Genomic DNA, 16,852 nt, shown 5'->3' with positions numbered 1-16,852 from the left:
GAGTGGTACTGTGCAGTGTATATATACAGTACAGGAGGAGTGGTACTGTGCAGTGTATATATACAGTACAGGAGGAGTGGTACTGTGCAGTGTATATATACAGGACAGGAGGAGTGGTAATGTGCAGTGTATATATACAGGACAGGAGGAGTGGTACTGTGCAGTGTATATATACAGTACAGGAGGAGTGGTACTGTGCACTGTATATATACAGGGCAGGAGGAGTGGTAATGTGCACTGTATATATACAGGACAGGAGGAGTGGTACTGTGCACTGTATATATACAGGAGGAGGGGTACTGTGCAGTGTATATATACAGGACAGAAGGAGTGGTACTGTGCAGTGTATATATACAGGACAGGAGGAGTGGTACTGTGCAGTGTATATATACAGGACAGGAGGAGTGGTACTGTGCAGTGTATATATACAGGACAGAAGGAGTGGTACTGTGCAGTGTATATATACAGGACAGGAGGGGTGGTACTGTGCAGTGTATATATACAGGACAGGAGGAGCGGTACTGTGCAGTGTATATATACAGGACAGGAGGAGCGGTACTGTGCAGTGTATATATACAGGACAGGAGGAGTGGTACTGTGCAGTGTATATATACAGGACAGGAGGAGTGGTACTGTGCAGTGTATATATACAGGACAGGAGGAGTGGTACTGTGCAGTGTATATATACAGGACAGGAGGAGTGGTACTGTGCAGTGTATATATACAGGACAGGAGGAGTGGTACTGTGCAGTGTATATATACAGGACAGGAGGAGTGGTACTGTGCAGTGTATATATACAAGACAGGAGGAGCGGTACTGTGCAGTGTATATATACAGGACAGGAGGAGTGGTACTGTGCAGTGTATATATACAAGACAGGAGGAGTGGTACTGTGCAGTGTATATATACAGGACAGGAGGAGTGGTACTGTGCAGTGTATATATACAAGACAGGAGGAGTGGTACTGTGCAGTGTATATATACAGGACAGGAGGAGTGGTACTGTGCAGTGTATATATACAGGACAGGAGGGGTGGTACTGTGCAATGTATATATACAGGACAGAAGGAGTGGTACTGTGCAGTGTATATATACAGGACAGGAGGAGCGGTACTGTGCAGTGTATATATACAGGACAGGAGTAGTGGTACTGTGCAGTGTATATATACAGGACAGAAGGAGTGGTAATGTGCAGTGTATATAGACAGGACAGGAGGAGTGGTACTGTGCAGTGTATATATACAGTACAGGAGGAGTGGTACTGTGCAGTGTATATATACAGGAGGAGTGGTACTGTGCAGTGTATATATACAGGAGGAGGGGTACTGTGCAGTGTATATATACAGGAGGAATGGTACTGTACAGTGTATATATACAGGACAGGAGGAGTGGTACTGTGCAGTGTATATATACAGGACAGGAGGAGTGGTACTGTGCAGTGTATATATACAGGACAGGAGGAGTGGTACTGTGCAGTGTATATAGACAGGACAGGAGGAGCGGTACTGTGCAGTGTATATATCCAGCACAATCCATATTCATATAACCCATCACAAGCTGGCTCTCTTGGGGGTGCAAATTAGCTGACAGAGGGAGCAATCTTATGCCAGAGGGAGCAATCAGATGACAGAGGATGCTGACAGAGGGAGCAATCAGATGACAGAGGATGCTGACAGAGGGAGCAATCAGATGACAGAGGATGCTGACAGAGGGAGCAATCAGATGACAGAGGATGCTGACAGAGGGAGCAATCAGATGACAGAGGATGCTGACAGAGGGAGCAATCTCCCTCTGTCAATCTGTTCACATGCCGCTTTACTACTGACAGGGACACATGAATATAAAGTGCTGGGATGAGAGCTAGTTCCAGTTCTAGTATACACAGCATGAGCTAAGGTGTTTATAACAGCCAGCTCCCGCTGCGAATGGCACGGGCACATCCTGAGACCTAACTGTACTGCGAATTGCAGTTAAACTGCTTCCAATCTGGATATATACTTGTGTCCATGGGGATAAATCTCCTCCTAGAGAACTGTGGAGCCATGGATTAGCTGCAGTGGAGAGAAGCTAGTTTGTGGCCCAAGCTTTGCCAATTTTTGCACACATCTCAATGAATTTGGTGCATTGTACTCTGGTGAGACCTTGAAGGGCACTGTGCAGAACGCCAGTCTCTGTGTATCGGGGGGCTGGTCTCTTTGTTTGGAGGACCCTACACATTAGTCTGTTGACTTTAGTGGGCACCATATAATGCTTGATTTTGGCAGTTATGGCGCTGATCGGATATTGTACACTTTTTTTTTTACAAGGCTCTTGTGCAGATCATTTCTGAAATATGGGGGCCCTGAGGGATATCTGATAAATAAGATGGTACGTTTATAGACTGTACACAGTTAGTTTAATGTTCTGAATACAACTTCTGAGCAAGTAACCAAAGCTGAAGAAGACGTGTGGCCATTTACAAGTGTAAACCAGTTTTTGGTTGTGGGTAGAGTACTGATATAATCAGTGTGTTCAGGACGGAGGTAACCTTTGACCATCCTTGTGGTTCTCCGCAGCTCAGATAGTCCTGTGTGATCTGGTCAGACTCTATGGAGGTGTGTGTGCTGCTGGCTCCCTGCCGTCCAATCCTGCCATTTCTGCTGCAATCAGCAAACGTCCTGCCAATAAACTACTTAAAAAGTTTTTTTCTTTTTTTTTTTTTCCTTTTCAAAGCAACAATCTTCCTCAAGAGATAACACTATTGGGCACCGGATGTCGGTGGGCGGCCATACTCTGTAATGAGAGGTCTCAGAAAATTCAGCAATGATTGTGGAGTATTCAGAGCTTCCAGAGAATGTCTAGTTGTAGGAAACTGGAAAATTCATTTGCGGACAATGTGGTTTTATTTTTCATGTTTTCGCTCGGTTGGGTAGATTTATTATTGCACTTATGTAATAAAGTCGAATAGCCCCAGTCATGGGGGGTCCGTTTGGAAACGCCAGTCTGCCAAAGTCTGCTGTGAATGTTTGCCGTGTAGACTATATTAAAACATCATCTCCTCTGAAAAGCGGAGATTTAAGGGTCCAGAAGCAGAAAGGAAAGCTATGGAAGGAGCCTGGATAATCAGAGAGAAGCATGGCAACCTATTGGTTAGGAAAGGGCAGTGGTATAGCTATAAGGTAGTTTTGTATTATAGCTATAGACTAGGTGCTATGATGTCTCCCATACACAGCACACTGCATTTTACCTGCGGATTTTTAAGATTCCGAGCGGAAAAATCCACACACGAATCCGCAACGTGTGCACAGACCCTCAGTCTCACCTCCATATTAATAAGCTTGAATATTTGGCTAGAGACCCCTTGTAACACCCCCCTACTCGCGGTGGATTTCTGGGCTCTTTATGGGCCATGTTTGGCTCTCTGACTACAATGCCGCAGAGACCGAGGCTGAATCGTGTGTCCTGTGTCTGCGTCCAACAAACATTATGGCTCCGCGTCAGGTCTGAAACTTGCAGAGGAGAAGTCAGATCTGTCAGGGAGCATTTTTCTGTACATTTTATTTCTCCAGGGTAATAGACAAAAACTGAATCTAAAAAAAAAAGTATATTCTCGTATTGTTTAAATGCATTTATTTGGTAACTGATATGTTAATATATCTGTAAAGCAATAACATGGATGAATTGCCAAGATTCCCAAACTGTTCCGCCAAGAAACTGCATCCACTTAAGTGAACAGTGCGGCTCGTTGTACTTCACATTATTGATTGTTCAATCTCTACAAAAGCAGAATTATTAGAAACAGGATTGGAATCGTAGGTTTTTTTCAGTTTTTTTTCCCTTTGCTAAATAGAAAATGATTATTTCTTGCAGATTACAAAAGTTGATCAACAAAAAAGGCACGAGGAATAATCCGGTCGTGGAGGTTTTCTTGAAAATCGCTCACAACTCCTGGCTGGAAACCACCTTGCTGAAAGCTTTGCCCTGGTCCTTTGAGTTCGCCATGAAAGCTTCGATCTCCTCCACGGTGCGAGGAACGCAGGTCAGTAATTCCATGCCATTGGCGGTGACGGCGATGTCGTCTTCTATGCGCACCTAGAAGAGAAAAGAGGCAAATCGCATAAGCAAATATTCCTTTACCCTAAAATAGAAGCAGCTGTCTGCCACTATTACCATCCAGAAATACCACGCTTTATAAGCTAGCCGACCTAGTAATGACCGTAGCCAAAGAAATCCCCCTTGGATATGTTGCTTCTAAGCTTACAAATCAAATTTATGAATTTTTTCCAAAAATTGGGATTGTGCAATTCTGAATTTTTGAGGACTCTATGTGCACAAATCCAATAAAATGGCAACATGACACTCATGTCACGATGTGTGTTGCACCCAGTGTAATCACAGAAGGGCACACGTCAATGACGTAGGTAGGACCCACCGTCAACACGAGACCTAGTCAGTGCCGGAAGACTGAAGAAGAGAAGATCTAACGAAAGTAAGATGAGGACCGGATGGGGAGCTGCAGCCGCAGGATAGGTGAGGGGCGAGAATAGGACAAGCGTATATAATTATTTTTTAACCCTTTTCTGGTTCTGTGCATATTATGCGCTCGTGTCTCAGAGCATTATATATGGATTTTCAATTCCAAACTGAATTTGCCCTAACTGAATCTTGGGAGACTGGCTTCATCTTTCTAACTGCTTACAAGCCATGTCCGCTAACGATTGTGGCATCTAATGGGGTAAATGGGCAGCACTGGAGTTATCTCCGATCCCTGATGTATATTACAGCCCGATCCTTCTGTTTTTGGAGCAAATACAACTCCTGTGAACACACTATACAATTCCTTCCGCCTTGGGCAGGTGGGCAAAGTATATAGTAAAGCTATGTGCTTTACCAGGATATGTAGATGCCATGGAGGGACTCGTCACTAAAGGCCAGAGCTGGACCTGACCGTCCTTTAACGTTACAATTGCTTCTTCATGTACAGATACCTGAAGGAGATTGGTGACGAATCTTAGGAAATAACTTGCTTCATACACGGTGTTGTCCTGAACCTCTCCAGGAGAGCACTATCGTACATCCAGGCTGCAGGTATTCGCTTTTTATTAGGATTAAGCTTTGTTCAAAGACTTTTATGAAACAAAAAGCATGCACTGACTCTGCAGGCGTACACCGACCTGTCCCGTCCTGCCCCGCAATATACGAATCCCCTCCAGGACACATTATTTAGTATTAATTAGTATAACTATGTTAATTGGTAGCCAAATATTTCTTTCAGAAGAGGATTTTCTGGCAGCGGATTGTCCTCGTTACCCATTAAATAAGGTTACTGCAGGGTGGGAGCCTCCTGTTTGCCCGTAGGATGTTACATTCTGTAGAGAAGCCAACGATTGACTGAATGATTGAGGCCTACACATGGCAGAAGCCGACGTGAGAACAGGAGATGTATCAGTGCAGAAGGAGGCAGCGTCATCAGAGGTGCGAGCGCCTGCATCCTCTGGACATCTCTATTGGGTCTCTGGCTGTAATCACGCGCCTACATCATTCACATGATCAGTGATTGGCTGCAGCAGTCACGTGAATGATGTATGGCGCGCGATTGCTGCAAGAAGTTAATGGAAACTATAGAAGTGGAGGGTCTGGAGCAGCAAGGGATTGCTTAAAAAAGGTAATGACTCTTTAAAAAGGTAAAGGTGGGTTTACACTGGCCCAGACGAGAGTCAATTAAAATAATGGGATTCTCCGGAGGTGAACGAAGCTTATCGTCCTGATGAATCGGACCGGCGCCTGATACCTGTGGGCCGCGCACATCCACATGATGCAATGTCACCTATAGATGCAGAATAGGCGATGGAAATCTCCTTTAAGCGCAATCAATGATTCTTTTCCCTTTTCCGCTCTACACCGAGTGTAAACTTGTTCTAGGAGGAAGACTGGAGTCAGACTTGGTTGCTTGGGTTTGTTCACATGTACAAGTTTCTATATCAGAACGAGGTTTGCGGAAATCACTCCAATCACGTGTATGGATTGGATTTGTCCCAAATCTTGAGCAAGTGACGACACGGCAGGAGCGGCTGCAGTTGGGTTACTGGGTAAAGCGATGCATGACCTCCTGAATAATTCATCACCTAGGATATAACAGCCAAGATCCTTCACTCCATAAAGCCGTCGCCGAGGAAAGGCGGTCAGAGCTTTTTACGAGATAAACCATTGACTTCTCGGCAGAGGAGCCAACTCCCTACAACTCATTAACTTCCAAAAGATACATTTTCCTAAACTAATTAACTTGCGGCTTGTAACTAAAAGAAGCATTTACGATGCCCGCTGTGCCAAATCTCGCCAGGAAATATGCCGATGGTGGAATTCTCTATCTTATCAGCAGAATATGGTCCTGGCCGATCTGCCCCTCGCTCTGATGAATCACATGGCAGCTGCTCCTGATCGACCCTGACCTTGTTTCACGTAAAATGAGTCACAAACCATAAAATGACTGGACTTAAGCTAGATGTTATCAGCGTGGAGATAAGAGGACTGACAGCAGGGAGCAGAATCCCCCCATCCTTAGGGCAGGGTAAGAGGCCACTCGCTGCCTTTCATCCAGGCACCAAACTATAATTCAGGCACAGAATTTATTCCCTATACACAGGTGCATCTCACAAAATTAGAATATCATCAAAAAGTTAATTTATTTCAGCTCTTTAATACAAAAAGTGAAACTCATATACTATAAAGAGTCATTACAGAGTTATCTATTTCACGTGTTTATTTCTGTTAATGTCGATGATTATGGCTTACACCAAAGAAAAAACAAAAATCATTATCTCAGTATATTAGAATACTTTATAACACCAGCTTGAAAAAATGATTTTAACATCTAAAACGTTGTCCTACTGAAATGTATGATCAGTAAATACATTAAATACTTGGTCGGGGCTCCTTTTGCATCAATTATTGCATCAATGCAGCGTGGCATGGAGGCCTTTAGCCTGTGGCACTGCTGAGGGGTTATGGAAGCCCAGGTTGCTTTGATAGCAGCCTTCAGCTCGTCTGCATTGTTGGGTCTGGTGTCTCTCATCTTCCTCCATAGATTCTCTATGGGGTTACGGTCAGGTGAGTTTGCTGCCAATCAAGCACAGTGATACTGTTGTTTGTAAACCAGGTATTGGTACTTTTGGCAGTGTGGACAGGTGTCAAGTCCTGCTGGAGAATTACATTTCCATCTCCAAAAAGCTTGTTGGCAGAGGGAAGCATGAAGTTCTCTAAAATGTCCTGGTAGACGGCTGCGCTGACTTTGGTCTTGGTAAAACACAGTGGACCTACACCAGCAGATGACATGGCTCCCCAAACCATCACTGATTGTGGAAACTTCACACTAGACCTCCAGCAGCTTGAATTGTGGCCTCTCCACTCTTCCTCCAGACTCTGGGACCTTGATTTCCAAGGTCTAATGTGAAGTATCCAAGATCAGTGATGGTTTCGGAAGCCATTTCATCTGCTGGTGTAGGTCCACTGTGTTTTATCAAGACCAAAGTCAGCACAGACATCTACCAGGAAATTTTAGAGCCCTTCATGCTTCCCTCTGCCATCAAGCTTTTGGAGATGGAAATGTCATTCTCCAGCAGGACTTGGCCCTTGTCCACACTGCCCAAAGTACCAATACCTGGTTTACTAACAACAGTATCACTGGGCTTGATTGGCAGCAAACTTGCCTGACCTTAACCCCATAGACAATCTATGGAGTATTGTCACAAGAGGAAGATGAGAGACACCAGACCCAACAATGCAGAGGAGCTGAAGGCCGCTATCAAAGCAACCTGGGCTTCCATAACCCCTCAGCAGTGCCACAGGCTGATCGCCTCCATGCCACGCCGCATTGATGTAGCAATTGATGCAAAAGGAGCCCGACCAAGTATTGAGTGCATTTACTGAACATACATTTCCGTCGGCCAACATTTTGGATTTTATACTCATTTTTCAAGCTGGTGTTATAAAGTATTCTAATTTACAGAGATAATGACTTTTGGGTTTTCATTGGCTGTAAGCCATAATCAGCGACATTAACAGAAATAAAGACTTGAAATACATCACTCTGTTTGTAATGACTTTATATGAGTTTCACTTTTTGTATTGAAGAACTGAAATATATTAACTTTTTGATGATATTCTAACTTTGTGAGATGCACCTGTATATTCATCCCTAGAAAATGTGATGTGATGATGAATTAGCGTTTTGCTCATCGGCTGGATGATTGGGAGCATGTTTGGCCAATAGATACACGGGGCCAGTACTGCCATCTTGGCTTCACGGTGGTGAGAGGGGCAGATGTGAGCAACTACCTGCTATGGTCCTGCTCTCACCCAGATCTGGCCTGAGGAAGGATGATTAGTAATGGTGCATTTGTATGGGAAGGTTGCAGCCCATATAAGTCAAAACGGCTGTTCCTGTGCATGGAAACAGTGAGAAGACTGCAACTTTTAACCATAAAACCTTCTACTGCTGCGAATTGGCCGCACTGTGTGAACACAGCCTTACACAGTGCAATAATCGAGATTGCACTTTCTTACTAATTCCTGGCCTATGCCAATGCACCTCTGACGATATGGATGATTCTTTATACATTACTATTAGCAAGATGAAGATCAGTAATGTGGTCGCTCACCCCGCCAAATCCCCTGAAGCGCTGCAGAACCTGACTGTTGATGAAGCAGGACTGAGCGGGATTAGCCAGCGCCTGGTCCAGGACGTGGTCAATGAAGTAGATTCCAGGCTCGATGGTGAGGACCATCCTCTCCTGCAGGGCCCGGGCAGTGCGGAGACTTTTAAGTCCAGGCAGATCGATACGATCAACACCCTGAAAAACAAGCAGAATATTATTGATAAGGTACAAACGTCATGAAGATAAGCGGCCCCCGCCACCCACATTAACATCTGATGTACATGGCCTACATTGAGCATACCCTGGATGGCATGTGTGAGGCTCCAGGGGGTTAATTATCAGCGTTTTGTACCTCTTTGATACTGGTTTTATGCCATAGGCCAATGTGATGTATTCTTGTACATCCACAGATGAGATACCTGTGCCCGTGGCGAGGTATAGATCCACCAATGAGATTTGGCAACGTCTCAGCTATCTGTAGTTGCAGGCACACAACTACTGGAAAGCCACGGAGAGTTGGCCCTTTAATTGTGCTCACGTCCATACAGGAGAGCACGGTCTGGGCGCGTTTCACGTCCCACAGGACAATCTGAGTGTAAACACGTTTCCTGGAAGGCGAGCACCGCGGACATCGGAAGATGTGAACGACTCTCCAGATTGTACTCTAAATAATGTGTGCAGCCAAATGGCGTCCGGCAGGACTATCACAATATGTTCTCCTGTCACAGAGACGTCCAGGAATACGCTGCGGAGCCCGGCTCCAAGTCCTAACAAGCAGTAAAGTATACTTTGGCCATTGGAAGAAGAGCTAATCAGAGAGCGCAAACACAAAACAGAATCAGCTGTTGGACGGAGCGTCTGGAGACATCGAGGGGCTGACAATATAAGGGGACACACAGTGACCGATGTAACGCCACGCTGTACGCCTGACAACAGCATCAACCCATCCTGATCTCATGGAGAAGACGCTAAAGGATCTTACAGGGGTTTTCCACTTTCAGCGTACCCCAAACACTTTCATATATGCAACATAAACAGAGCAAGCACTCGTCCTCCCCAGGTCTTGCTCCTCGCCACTGCTCCGCTTTCAGTGATTCGGCTGTAGCAGTTATATCAGGTCGACATTGTGCATCACCGCTGCAGACAATCACTGCATTCGATAGCTCATGGCGTCTAAATAAAGATCATTGATTGGCTGCAGCCGTAATGCAACCTGTGGACATTATGTTGCACCTGCAGCCAAATCAAGCGACGGGAGCTGTGGAGTAGCCTGGACCCGGGGAGGGTCACTCTCTGTTATGTTACCTGTATAAAAGTGTTTGGGGTGCACTTTTCTCAAAGAGGAAAACCCATAAAGAGACTTCATACTTCATTCATGATACAGATGCAATCAAAATTATTCAACTCCTTTGAAAAAAAGTTTTTTTTGCATTTCCTGAGCGCTCTTTCAATGTTCTGATCCACCAGAGTGTTTTTTTAGCATTTCTTCCAGCATTTTTGGGACGTATTTTGGAAACGCTTGGTACTTTTTGAAATCTGAAGCCGTTAAGAAGCTCTCAAAAGCCTGAACATGTGAACAGTGAGTATTTTTCACATAGAGATGCATATGTTCATTCTATTCAGTGTTTTCAGGGGACTTTGTTCAGGTGTCTATGGGCAAGCAAAGCTTTTTGAGGCTTCCTTTAAAACAGAGTCGCTCTGAAAACGCCTGGAAAAATTGCTAAAGAAAAAACCCTTGAAAGTCTCTTCCTAATCGGTTCTACTGTAAAACCAGTTTGCCGTTCACATGTTCTGTCTTTTGAGTGTTTTTCTGCCACTTCAGACTTGGAAAATCTCCTGGTGGGAAATATAGAAAGTGTCTGTTACTTCTTGCAAGCGTCTCGAGATGGAAAACGCTCAAAATGAGGTACTGTCCAGTCAGAAGGCTGTAAAAAAGTCACCCAAAAAGGTGGTTCTTGTAGCGGTTTCCACTAGAAAACGAGTCGTTTTTTGACTGCTGCAAAAAGACTGTGTGTGCACATAGTCTGAGAGTTATTCACCCTTGGGGTAGCATCACTCATAGGAGCGCAAATTTCCACTAATCAAGAGACTGACCAAACATCAAATACCTGGACTGGCTGGGGACTTGTATAAATATGGCCGGCAAAACCGTCTGGCAAACATCCAGAGCGACAGTATCAGTTCTGCTAGCTGCCATTCCAAAAGACGCTTGTGGCTACAGGGACAGACAAAGCCAGAAGCCGCTGACAACAGGACTGTATCCTGAGATTGCAGCTCTGGATGTGACATGATGGAAAGTAAGACCAGAACTGAAGACTTTATCTTTGCTTTTGGTTTGTCGCCATTTCCTATAAACACATGTTTCTTTATTAAGTGATTGGTTTCTAGGGCCGCATTACACAAGGCACTGACCTCTGGGTAGCCTCCAACATCATGGACGTCGATGCCAAGGAAGTGACCCAATCCGTGCGGCATGAAGACCGCTCCCATGTGAGCCTTGATCATGTCCTCAACGTTGCCCTTCAAAACGCCAATCTTTGCCAGCTCTTCCAGATGGATGCGGTCTGCCAGACGGTGCATATCCGGCCATGCCACATCTACGAGGACGACAAGGGTCATTAGTATTTCTTCTATATGAGAACTATACAGCGTGACTACAATGTCCTGCCATCTTCCCACATGTGTGACAACTCACATTGTATAGGGTTGAATACTTAACACAGAAATTCCAGCAGAGGCGACCGGACTCTTTTTAAAAGGGTTGTCTGCTTTGGAATAGCACATTTTGTTATTTGGGGAGGACCCCATTAAGTTCACAGAGGAAACCTGGCAGCAAGTGTCCGCTGGGGGCTTCATAATGGCCTCCAGTGTCCTATAGGAGCGATCTGTTGTGCCAGTCATGAGAACGCTAGTGTTGAAGACCTATGCAAACCAGTGGGCGTGTCATGAGGAAGCCATCTAAGTGCACTGACACCGCCCCAGTGCACTTCCAGCCTAACCTGTATATCACTTTTACACCAGGTTTCTCATGACTGCCACATCGGATTTCTAAAAAAAACAAAAAACAGTATTACCTATTTTAATTGTCGTACAAGCGCCTACACAGCTGTACTGCTACTATACAAAAATTTCTTTTAAGAAGTTAAAGTCGTGCAAGCTGGCTCCAATGAGACCCCAACAATCAGCTTCTTGGAGGGAACCAGAAGTTGCTCTGACCCTTATGCAGTTTTGATTTCAGCCTTCGCAGCCGCCCTCCCTCCATCCTATAGAGCAGTAATCCTACATAATCATCCTCATCTGCAGTTTGGCCGGAGAGCTCTCGTCTTGTGCATCGTCTGTAATCCATTAGAACCGGCTGCCCGCAGTTTTCAGCCTTTGACACACACAAAGTCTACAGAAGAATAAACTTTGCTCAGTAGGTGAAGGATTATTAATTTTTTTTTTCCAGCATTTTCATATCTGCTTTATCAAATGGTGCCGTATACAGAGGCGGCTGCCATTACCCGGCCCTGAGGTTCGGCTCCCTGTAGATCTAATATATTTCGGGCTAAATTCTAAGAATAATGGGCCAGTCACCAAACTACAGTTGAAAAAACACCTAGAATTATCGTTTACACAAGGTAAAAAAAAACAAACAAACAAAAAAAAAACAGTGTTGGAAAGTGCAATATTTGCACACACATTGTGAATGGGACTCATAAATAATCTCAACCACACCTCAGTAGTCGTCATCTTCCCTTATGGCCCTGATTCATTTTTTGCATTTTTTATTTTTAGGCCACTTTTTTCTTTTGTGGTATTTGCGGACTTTTTTTTGGAACCAAATTCTTGTTATTGGCACATGTGGTTTGTGAATTGTGCTCCATTTTAGCCCATAAAGTTCTGAGTTAGATGTACATAGTAGTGATGAGTGAACGTGCTCGGATAAGGTGTTATCTCAGCCTGCTTGGGTGCTAACCGAGTGACTTCAGCATGCTCGGAAAATATGTTCGAGTCCCTGCGCCTGCATGTCTCGCAGCTGTTCGACAGCCACAACACAGGGATTGCCTAACAGTTGCGAGACATGCAGCTGTGGGGATTCGAACATATTTTTCAAGCACGCCAAAGACACTCTGTTAAGACCTGAGCATGCTCAGATAACACCTTATCCGAGCACATTCGCTCATCACTAGTACATAAATCAGCACATTAGGAGGGGGACTTGTGCAAGCAAAGTTGCGACATCAATGGATGAATCAACTAAAAACATGGAAACGCCAAACCTCGGCCACAATGACGAACATAACAAAGACAAAAAATATAAAATAGATTTAATAAAACGCACAAATTAAAAGAAGAATAAGAATTAAAAGAAGAATAAGGCACAAATGGAAAAACAGGTGAGAAACACCAAAAAAGGGCACAAATAAAATAATGAGTCGGGGCCCTGTGTGTGAATATTCCCAAAGGAATGAAAGTGGATAAAGGCCAATGTTTTATCACACATCAGATAGGCCAGAAATAAGGCGCTCCAGAAAAAAGTAGTCAGATCTGGGACCCCATCATCACTTATGGCAGAGGTGTCCGGCTTCAGACTTTCTTTACCCAGGAATTGAGGTTTTCTATTGTAGGTCCTTTATTAATGTCGTAGATTATGGACGTCTCCAATAAGCGCCAATATTCCGGGGCGTCACGTGTTAAATTGTGAAAGGCCTCATGATGATTTTTACTTAGTGCCCCCACCATTACCCACGACAGGGGATTTGACTCTGACTACAGGCCTAATGAACGATGACCCTCTCGGCTAGAGACATAATCGGGTCGTTCCAGGGGTTTTGTGTCTCCAGACACGTCTCGTAGGTCAAGTGCTGCGTTTTGGATGATTGCGCACACAGCCTTCCCCCTGTGACTCCGCTCCTCTCAGCTTCATAGGAAATGTCCTTGTACTATGGAAGGTATCTGCCCAGTCGCAGAAAAAAGGAAAAAAAAAATCTGCTGATGGTATGTCTGGTTAATCCCCAGCTCGCTGCCAAATGATATCATGTGTATTACAGGTCAGTGAACCAATGGCCGGGCCAGAAATTGTAGCTATTATTAATATTGGCCGCCAATGCAACCAGACCACCTTACCCAATACTAATCACTGGGGGGACGCGTGCTTCTCCTATACATCATGCACTGGAGACCTGCACCGGGAACCTTTCCTACAGATCGGGAACAGACCTGGATTGTCACAGACTTTATACAAGTAGAAAACATAAAATAGTCAGAGCCCCCTATACATTTTCTATTATTGGGGAATTTGCTAATATAAGGAACATGGAGGGCAAAAAAAAAGAAAAGAAAACGCTTGGAATTTGTTGTAGAATCCGGCACATTCTGCCATTATGAGATCAGATGCCGGTGCACGGACTGGCCGGTGGCTCTACCTACCTGAGCCTGACAGCTTCTTGTATTTCCATGATCCAGGGCCACGTAAGAAGAACCACGTGAACCTGCTCCTACCTGCCGGCATCCCCGATGTCCCTAGTGTGATGTGGAGCGGGGTCTACTGATCAGCAGAGGCACTTGGGATGCCGGCAGGTAGGAGCAGGTTCACGTGGTTCTTCATACGTGGCCCCCTGGACGACGCTCTAGCAAAACTCTTTATCTTCTCTGAGGTCCTGCTACTTCTGTACTGTGCAGTGAATTTCCGCTCAGGCCATTCATATGCCCAAGGGACGGAGTTTCACCGAAATTTCACCCAAAATCCACGCAGAACATTTCATACTTGGTACTGTGGGTGAATTTACCCCAATCACTCGGTGGCGACGGTTCAGCTCCGGCTTCTCGAATTGTCACCACAAAAATGACAAACTTTTACCTTGGAAAATGTCTGCCGGCTTCAGGCTTAGCATTGGTGCCAATCCATGCTCCGAGGCCTTTCCGGAATGTAATCTTTGCACACACAACGCTGTATTGTTCGTCACTGACCACAAGCCACATTTCAGCTGCTGGTCACAAGCGTCCTGGTGGCGTCAGACCCATATTTCTTCTTACAATGCAAATGGCGGCAGAATTGATGTTCTCATTAGTGTCAAGTCTGCAGACAGGAGGTGAGAGGTCGGGGGACGCAGACAGCCTGCAATTCTTGTCTCAAACCTTCAGCCACTGGAGCGAGATAAGGACTGTAATGTGCAGCTTTCCAGCTGTCACAGGGGTCTCTCCGCCATTAATAATGACATGGGAAATCATTGACGCCTCAAAAATCACCAGTCACCTGTGCAAAGGAGGCCGACTGAGCTGCAAGGGTGCAGATGTGGCCATATGCATTGGAGTCAATTAGAGAGTCAAAATGGGACCTTAGGGCTTGGACAGAGAGACGATGGGGTACGTAGGACTTCTGGAAACCACGTTCAACCAGTGCATGCACAGCTCTAGACTTTTCATTAAGGGGTTATCTAGATTTAGAAAATTAATTAATAGAATACAGTGTTGATATAAACGCTTTCAAGATCTCTGCTTGCAGTCATTCACCAGGAAGCGTCAGTTTTCTGTACTGTGTCCATCATTGACCAAACCTACACCTGACAGCAAGCAGAGATCTAGAAAACTGAATACAAAATGGAGTAAAGTGTCTTGGAAAATTGTAGAACTTCACATTATGCAAAAAATATCATTTATCTGCAAAAAAAACAATAGCAAGGAAAAAACACCTTTTCCACCAGTCTGTTGGTTTCCACAAAGCCCCTTTTGTCTGGACGCAGATATCGTGACGACATTAATGAGGAGTATAATAAAGACGTATTCAGTGAGAACAAATCGTGCCAGTACTGAATGGATCAGTCATTCCTTTACTGGGGAAGTTATGAGACAACGGTGACACCGACGTGCTCTGCTCAGTAACCTCCCATCATCTTCCTGCAGGAGGCGCTCTCTAATGCCAGATTCTTCCTAATGATCACTTGTGCATTTTTCTAACAGACTTTGGGCAGATTCATTATTACTTTTGCGCCTTTTTAGTCTACTTTTTGTTGGTTTTCACCTTTATTTTATTTGCACCTTTATTCTTTTAATTTGCACCTTTTTACGTCTTTTTTTTTTAAAATGTTTTCCTGTGTGGGTTTAGGTTTTGTGTTTCCAAATGTTTTTGGCTGTTTTATCAATTGCAGGGTTTTGTTTTTTTTTGAAGTATCTACATTTTTGCACAAATTTCCCCCAGTGGCCTCACCTCGCTCCCCGGAGTGATTTTAAATACGTCTGAAAATTTTTGCTCAAATTTTGTAACATTTTAACAGAACTTGACAGCCACAAAAAAAAAGTTAAAGACAAAAATAAAGAGCATTTTTTTTCATTTTGCACTAAATTCAGGAGCCATGTGGGCCATTTTGAAGAGTTTGGTGGAAAAAAGGTCAATGAATGTCACAAGAAAGAAAAAGAAAAGTGACTTAAAATAAAACAACCAAACGATGCAAATGATTAAATGATGAATCGGGTCCTTTGTGTTTCAAATCCTCATCATTTTCAAGAACTCTTCTTGCTCTCAGTCAATGAAAATTTTTTATTAAAGGGATTTTCCAGTTTAGGAAAACCCCTGTCCCCCAGCTGCAGTTTGTTTAAAGAAAAGAAAAAAACAGACAGGTTTACTCGCCCTCCCCAGGTCCAGTGCTGATTCTCCGCCTCTGCTCCCCATGTCTAGTCAACGGCGCTGCAGTCAATCACTGAGCTCAGCGGCTGTCAATTTGGGCAGAGCTGCTGACCTCAGTTATTGGTTGCAGCGCTGCTGACGTGACGTCATCACAGCAGACAACAAAATACACCGGGAGCAGCGGAGAAGACTCAGCGACGGACCTGGGAAGGGTGAATATACTACAGCCTATTTTTTTGTTGTTTTTTTTTTAAACCGGCTGCCGAGTGACGGGTTTTCTGAAACTGGAAAACCCCGTTAACATGCAAACCTAACACATCTCAAAAGTGGGTACAATTGTTTCCTCTGTGAACAAAAAAAAAGAAAAAACCATCAACAACAAAAATGTCTCCTGTTTGCTACAGTGTACCAGTGCAGGTGGCATCAGCTTTGCATGTATAGAGCTATTCTGCCTCATAGTAGGATGCAATTGCAGCAAATTCTCAGCTGTAACAAGGTCAGGACTGTTATAAGAATTGACACGAGAATGGTTTCATTCACTGTCAGCAAGCAGAGATCTTGACACAGCAAAAAAACTGACACTTTTTCGGCAATTTTTCAACTCCTCCAAGTC

The 16,852-nt window shown here is 44.4% G+C and overlaps 1 protein-coding gene across 1 annotated transcript in view; it reads right to left on the bottom strand.

Annotated features, from left to right (window-relative positions):
- Window positions 1–3,592: 3,592 nt before the first annotated feature.
- The window catches only part of PEPD (peptidase D), a 156,096-nt gene continuing 142,836 nt past the window's right edge, over window positions 3,593–16,852 (bottom strand). Inside the window, exons 13-15 of the mRNA XM_069739227.1 lie at window positions 11,046–11,230; window positions 8,637–8,828; window positions 3,593–4,071 (exon numbers count right to left, since the gene is read on the bottom strand). Coding sequence (XP_069595328.1) covers window positions 3,919–4,071; window positions 8,637–8,828; window positions 11,046–11,230 — 530 coding nt within the window. The 3' untranslated portion in view covers window positions 3,593–3,918. The remainder of the gene's footprint in view (window positions 4,072–8,636; window positions 8,829–11,045; window positions 11,231–16,852) is intronic.

Source organism: Ranitomeya imitator, chromosome 9 (assembly GCF_032444005.1).
Source record: "Ranitomeya imitator isolate aRanImi1 chromosome 9, aRanImi1.pri, whole genome shotgun sequence".
Lineage (NCBI taxonomy): Eukaryota > Metazoa > Chordata > Amphibia > Anura > Dendrobatidae > Ranitomeya > Ranitomeya imitator.
Note: the sequence above shows the minus strand (reverse complement) of the source record. Positions and strands in the feature narration are given on the sequence as shown.